Source organism: Chenopodium quinoa, unplaced genomic scaffold, assembly GCF_001683475.1.
Source record: "Chenopodium quinoa cultivar QQ74 unplaced genomic scaffold, ASM168347v1, whole genome shotgun sequence".
NCBI classification, from domain to species: domain Eukaryota; kingdom Viridiplantae; phylum Streptophyta; class Magnoliopsida; order Caryophyllales; family Amaranthaceae; genus Chenopodium; species Chenopodium quinoa.
In genome coordinates this window covers 927611-935127 of record NW_018744143.1, presented here as the reverse complement: position 1 = coordinate 935127, position 7517 = coordinate 927611, and the positions used below count along the sequence as shown (strand labels likewise).

Sequence of the window (7517 nt, the reverse complement as noted above, 5' to 3'; positions counted from 1 at the left end):
CTTATATGTTCATACTCAAGGTATATACGTTCCAAGAGTTTTGGTGCGTAATCTCTTTCACTTTACGTTGTTTACATATAATTATACTTGGTGATGACTCTCAAACCATAACACAATCAAACATTATAATTCATTCAAGCAATCAAACATACCAATTTAATTCTTAAATAGTTAGTGACCACATACATTTAATAGTTGAACCCTTTTTAATCTACCTTGGTGTCAAAGACACCTTAAACGCATAGGCACCGCAATATAATCCCTCGGTGTTAAATAACATCTTAAGTGCACATAGGCATCGCAATATAATTTATTCATGTGTACTAAGACACTTAAATAGCTCATTCCTCACGCTTATAACATCAAAAAAAATTATATGTATCATAATAAAATTCCCTTTTCATAGTCCAAACCAAATTAAACAATTAGTTTAATTAAACATGCTCTCTATCATGCCAACAATAAAAGTGTGGTTCATAATCAACATGTCAACATAATTAATTCCAATCACCAATTCATCATAAACAATTCATACATCACAAATCATTTACTAACATCAATCCAATCAACCAATTCCAACCAACACCTATCATGATACTACTTGGAATTAATTAAACAAAGCCTAGCATGCTTCTACATATTCAAATAATTACCAAGTACGCGAACGTACCTTGAATATGATCTCAAAATCGCCACGACTAAATAAAATCACTCACTTGGAAGTCTCCTACAAACCAAAATTACAAAGAGGCATTAATACCTATTTCACACAAATTTCTAGCAATATATACACTCTTTAAATCACTCATAAACCCTCTAAAACAAGTTGAAATTTAATTTAAAACCCTTAATTTTATTCTCAATCAATGGGTAAGTAAAAATCCTTTCAAGAAACATAATTATAGCTTATATATAAAAATTCCAGCTTTATTAAATCATCTAAAATTGCTGTAATTGTGTTTTAAAACACTTATTTCAATAATTTAAATCACCCATAAACAATTTCCATCAATATACATAAATTTAGAAACCTAGGGTTTATAATTTGGGGCTTTTTAATTCAAAACCACATCTGAAAATTTATATACAAAATACTTATCATCAAACATCATAAAAATCATCACAAAACCCAAAAACAATAATTAGATCAAGGCTAGATTAGGATTAAAAACAAAATAATAATTTTTTTTGTTCGGCCACCAATAGCCTGACACCATAGTAGGCTGCTGCCGCATGCCTGCTAGTAGTGCCGCTGCTGTCGTTGGCGCCTGCTGGTGGCTACGACGGTGGCCAGCGGCGTGTGTTGGTGGTCGACGTGTGGTGGTGTGTGTGGATGGTGATGTAACAAAATAAAAATAAAGGGGAATGGGAAAAATTAAGAGAAAAAGAGAAAAAATAAGAGGAGAGAGAAAGAGAGTGACCTTTGGGTATTCTCCACCTTGGGCAAAGTTTAATTTGCCCATGTGATGGGTAATTATACTCCCTTTTCTAAAACCCTCATAGACTTAAATTCCCTTTTTACCCTTAATGATCTCTTTCCTAGTCAAACTAGTATTTTGACTTTCTTTAAAAACTCATTGACTTTAAAATTTCCTTTTATAAAACAATATGCCCCAAAATTTCCAAATCATGAAATAAAATATTTTCAAAATTGTTAAATAATTAAAAATAAACTTTTAATTAAAATAGTTCTTTTTAAATTAATGAAACACCATAAATAATTCATTTCGAATTATTTTAATATTTTATGAAATACTTATTTAAGTTAAAATACTTATAAAAATACGGGGTATTACAAAAGAGGCATCCCCAAGATCTTTCATCTCAAAGTCATTTGATAGAAATCTCTTGGTTTCGTGCAAATAGCCTATATCGTTGTTAGCAAGCAATATGTCATCAACATATAAAACTAAGAAAACATGCTTACTCCCACTAAACTTATGGTACACGCAATTAGCAACTGCATTTGTCTCAAAACCATGAAACATAACAACTTGACGAAACTTAAAATACCATTGACAAGAAGCTTGTTTGAGTCTATAGATAGATTTGTTTAATTTGCAAACCATTTTCTTTGAATCTCCTGAAACAAAGTTTTCTGGCTACTACATATAGATGGTTTCCTCAATGTCACCATTGAGAAATGCTGTCTTAAAATCCATCTTATGTAACTCAAGATCATAATATGCTACAAGTGCCATCATAATCCTAAAGGAGTCTTTAAAAGAAACTGGTGAATAAGTCTCCTTATAATCAATGCCTTCCTTTTGAGTATAGCCCTTAGCAACAAGACGAGCCTTATGCCTTATCACATTGCCATTTAAATCCCTTTTGGTCTTAAATATCCATTTACAACCAATGAATTTCATACCTTCAAGCAATGAAACAAGGTCCCAAACGTCATTGTCCACATGGACTTAATTTCCTCAGTCATGGCATCAATCCACTCTTGAGAGTTAGGGCCTTTAATGGCTTGGTGAACGGTGATTGGATCATCATCCACCATTTCATTATCCAACTCTTGTTCTTGAAGTAGTGCAACAAATTCTTCACTAATTTCATTGTTATCCTCTTATTCTTGGAGAAAACAATGTAGTCATATGAAATTGCACTTCTTCTTTCTCTAGTGGATCTCCTTAATGGCACTGGTTCTTAAAGTTGTTGAGTTTGTTCATTAGGAATTTTGGTTGATTTTGAATAAGGGAATCATTTTGAGTTTCTGGAGTTGTTCCTTCAATCATGTTAGGAATGGATGTCTGATCATAATTGATGACAACTAAAGGAAAAGAAACTTGTTCCTCTTCAAAGATAAACTCTTTAACCTTATCTTCCCCTCCAAACTCAACATCTTTAAAAAATCTAGCATTTTCCGTCTCAAAAATTGATCTAGTTGTGGGATCATAAAACTTATACCCTTAGACCTTTTAGGATACCCAACAAAGTAACAACTAACAGTTCTAAAGTCCAGTTTCTTTTCATTTATACTGGATTTCTTACCAGTCCATAGTTCATAAGGGTTGCCTTAGTTGGTACTCTATTGTGAATATAAGTTGCGGTCTTAATTGCCTCTCCCCAGAGGGATTCCGGTAAGATAGAGTGACTAACCATACACCTTACCATCTCTTTTAATGTTTTATTGCGCCTCTCAACTACACCATTCATGTGAGGTGATCTTGGCATGGTGTATTGAGGGACAATTCCACATTCCTCAAGCAATTTAGCAAATGGCACTACTAGAAATAGGCGACGGACCAAAAATCCGTCGGAAATTTTCAACGGAATTAAATTCTGTCGGAAATATACGACGGATTTCCTACGGAACACATATCCGTTGGAATTTATGGGTTTTCCGACGGAATATTCCGTCGAAAACTTAATTTTTCAACGGAAATAAAATCCGTTAGAAATTTCCGAGGGAATTTTCCGTAGGAAACCTAATGTTCCGACGGAAATAAAATCCGTCGGAAATTTCCGACGGATTATTCCCTCAGAAATTACCTTTTCCGACGGAATTTTCCGTCGGAAAATAATTAAATAATAAAAAAAAACAAAACCTAAAACCACGGTCATACATACCTCCCCTCTTTTCATTTCTCATTTCTCTCTCCTCTCTCTTCGCCTCTCTTTCCCCTCTCCATCTCTCGTTTCTCTCTCCTCTCCTCTCCTCTTTCCCTCTCCTCTCCTTTTTCCTCTTCTCTTTCTTCTTCCATCTTCTTTCCCTTCTCCTTTAATGTCTGAATAACAACAATGGCTACCCACCCACCGTCAACAATGGCTAACCACCAACAACAACGACGCAACATCGAACAACGGCGCAAGAACAATAAAGCGATAACCACCGACAACCACCGTTCGAGCAAATCCAAGTTTCGTTCGTTCGTTTATAGTTTTTACAATTTGTAATCTTGTTTTTTGTTTTTTTTTTTGTCAATTTGAATAGATCTGGTATTTGTTTTTTTGTTTCGATTTATATTTGTTTCGATTATAATAAAAATCAAATCTTTATGACTGTATTTGGTTTCAATTTGTATAGATCTGGTTTTTTTTCAATATTTTTCGTTTTTTTGTGTTTTTTTCGTTACGGTGGGTATGTTGGGCTGGGTGGGTGGTCTGGTTGGGTGGGGTGGGCTGGTGGGGTGGGTGGGCTGATGGGGTGGGTGATCTGGGCTGGTGGGGTGGGTGGAATGGTGGTTACGGTGGGTGGTCTAGGTTTGGTGGGTGGGGTAGGTTGGGGCGGTGGGGCATCTGGTTTGTTCTGGGTTGGGTTGGAGTAGTGGTGGGGGGGTCTGGTCTGGGGTGATTATGGTGGGTGGTCTAGGTGGGGGGGGGGGGTTCTGGGTATGGTTAGGTGGGTTAAGGGGGGTGGGTTAAGGTGGTGATGGTCTGGGTGGGGAGGGGGGGTCTGGTCTGGGGTTGTTACGGTGGGTGGTCTTGGTAGGGGGGTTCTGGGTGTGGTTAGGTGGGTTAAGGGGGGTGGGTTAAGGTGGTCTGGGTGGGGAGGGGGGGTTTGGGTGTGGGTGGTGGTGCCGGAGGTGGCAGGGCTTTTTTTTTTTATTTTTTTTCTGTAGCAGATTCTGACGAAAATTCCGGCGGAAGTTTCCGGCGGATTTAAATTCCGACGGACTTTCCGGTGGCCGGAATACCTCTTCCGATGAAAAAAACCCGTCAGAAAACACTGTTCCGACGGAAAAAGCCGTTTTTCCTACAATAGGTCTTTCGACAACACGTTCCGACGGAATTTCTGTCGGAAACAGTGTTTTCCGACGGAATTAAGGGTGTTTCAGACGGAATTCTTCCGCCGGAAATGACCTGTTTTCTAGTAGTGTGGCCCTGGACGTTGTTCACCGGATCCGTCATTTCTGCCATAGTATTCACCACCACGGTCAGATCTGACTTTCTTAATTGTTTTCCCAAGTTGATTTTCAACTTCAGCTTTATAAGATTTGAACACGTCCAATGCTTGAGATTTCTCATGAATCAAATATAGGTAACCATAACGAGATAATCGTCTATGAACGTAATAAAATATTGTTGACCATTCTAAGAAGCAATTGGAAATGGTTCACAAATGTCCGTATGTATTAGTTTTAAGACATCTGAAGTTCGTTCAGCTCCTAATTTCCTTTTGTATGTTTGTTTCCCTTTGATACAATTAATGCATACATCAAAATTCGAAAAATCAAGGGAATCGAGAATTCCATCTGACACAAGTCTTTGAATTCTTTGTTTAGAAATATGCCCTAAACGTTTGTGCCAAAGTGATGAAGAATTCTCATTTGCTAATTTTCTTTTGGTACCACTAGATCTGACATGCAAACTTTCATTAGATGAAGCAATAGTATCCAACAAATATAGGTTATCAAATCCAGATAAAGAACAAGATCCAACTAACTTTGAATTATAAAAAAGACTAACTTTATTGTTTCCAAAGGAACAAAAATAACCAGATTTGTCCAATGTAGAAACAGAAATTAAATTCCGCCTAAAAGACGGTACAAAAAAAGCCTCTTTCAAATCCAAATGATATCCAGTCTTTAATGACAACCTAAAAGTGCCTATAGCTTCAACTTCAACTGCCTTGCCATCACCCACAAAGATGTATCTTTCACCATCACTCGGTTTTCGGCAATTCAGACAATCCTGCATGGACACATTTATGTGAGTAGTAGCACCAAAATCTACCCACCAAGTGTGTTTAGGTAGCGAAATTAAATTAACCTTATGTGAGTAGTAGCATTGTTTCTTCTTGTGAGTCATCCCACCACAGAAGAAGCATTCAGATGCTTTTGATCCCACCACAGAAGAAGCATTCAGATGCTTTTGATTTAGCCTTATCTTCCTTATGTTGCTTCTTTTGTGGTTGCGAAACCGCATCCTTACCCTTTTTCCTTTTCTTGCCATCCTTAGGGGAAGATGGAAAGTGAGCACTTTCTGTCTTTTCTTGCTTCAATTTCTCTTCATATTGAACACAATGAGAAATGAGCTCATTTCGAGTTCATTTCTCCTTTTGACAGTTATAACTGACCTTAAACTGACTGAACTGTTTAGGAAGAGATAACAAAACCAAATGCACGAGCAAGTCATCAGACAGCTCTAACTTTAGTGCCTTTAATTTTGAAGCAATATGAGATATTTCCATAATATACTCCCTTATGTTCCCTGTTCCTTTATATTTTTGGGAAACAAGATTACTCAAGAGAGTACTTATTTCTGCCTTTTCGCTTTTAGCAAAACGCTTTTCAAGTTCTATAAGGAACGATTTGGCATCATCCCCTTCGAACATAGTGCCCCTAAATGATTCCAAAATTGCACATTTCATGATCATAAGACTCATGCGATTTGAACGTTCCCACTTCTCCATATTCCCCTTTTCAATAGAGGAACTGGAATTCGTAAGAGCAGCGGGACGCTCAATCCGAAGAACAAGGTCTAGATCCATGCAACCAAGAACGATCACAACATTCTCTTTCCTACCCTTAAAGTTTGTCCCATCAAGCATGAGTATAGTATTAATGTTGGAAGATATCACATTAGCAGAAGTATTCACTGAAGAGAACACAAACAAACAAAACAAGCTCACAATTAATACTAAAATTCAACTTTAATAATCAAATTAAAATATTGATAACACATCCTATCACGTATAAGAGACCTAGCACAACATTAATTTTTAGTCTTTGGACAGAAAATTAACTTGTAAGTGATCCTCTTGGTGTAGTAATCAAATATTAACAATAAAATCCTGTCAAACGTTAAGCGTTTCTTTGGACCGACTTGACATTCACATGGAAAACATTATAATTGTTACATATTTATTACCACAAGCATGTTTAATTTTCGGTTCTTGTCCAAAAAAAAAAAAATCCGGCCAAATATCAGCCTTCCTTTCGACCGATCATTAATCGCATGAAAATTAAACACACACATAAACATCTTAATATTATAAATAAATTAATATACACAAAAGAGGTTACTTTGGTAGCATATTGTTTTAATTAATAAACCCAAAATATGAGACACATTATTATTTTTACCTCATTGTCAAATATAAAAATCTGATTTAATCCTTAATACATGTACAAATTAATCATGCATTTATATTACTCTTGATTAATTCATGCTCAATGATTAGATAAAGAAGACTGCAATATATACTAACATCCAATCAAAGGGTACGATATGATATTACAATATAAACGAATGATGAATCATGAAAGCATTAGCATATAGACCCTAATCAAATCATGCATATTGCTATGGTAATAAGTAAACACCATTTCGAAAAACAAAATCAATGGTCATATGAGACAAAATAGCCGAAAAATTCGAAGGTCGCATATTCAATCGTAGCGGTAAATTAACAATACAATCAAACCATCATTCACACGATTATATACTCAAATAAAACGAATAAGCCAAAACGAAACCATAATCCATTATCATATTTCAAAAATTCACGAACAAGGTAACATGCCACATGAATTTAATCGAAAAACAAGACGCAATAGCTTCATGAT

The 7517-nt window shown here is 36.0% G+C and overlaps 1 protein-coding gene across 1 annotated transcript; it reads right to left on the bottom strand.

The window, feature by feature from the left end:
* Window positions 1-2636: 2636 nt before the first annotated feature.
* On the bottom strand, window positions 2637-3180 carry LOC110693292. The gene is made up of 2 exons (XM_021870450.1): window positions 2998-3180; window positions 2637-2873 (listed from the first exon to the last, which is right to left on the bottom strand). Exons 1-2 carry the CDS (start codon window positions 3178-3180, stop codon window positions 2637-2639), a joined length of 420 nt encoding a protein of 139 aa, XP_021726142.1.
* Between the last annotated feature and the right edge of the window lie 4337 nt (window positions 3181-7517).

Excerpts from the sequence above, each read along its gene's own strand:
- LOC110693292 (XM_021870450.1), bottom strand. The coding sequence starts at position 3,180 with ATGCCAAGATCACCTCACATGAATGGTGTAGTTGAGAGGCGCAATAAA. Across the intron at positions 2,874-2,997 it reads CCCTTATGAACTATGGACTG|ACGGAAAATGCTAGATTTTT; the intron begins GTAAGAAATCCA and ends TCAATTTTTGAG.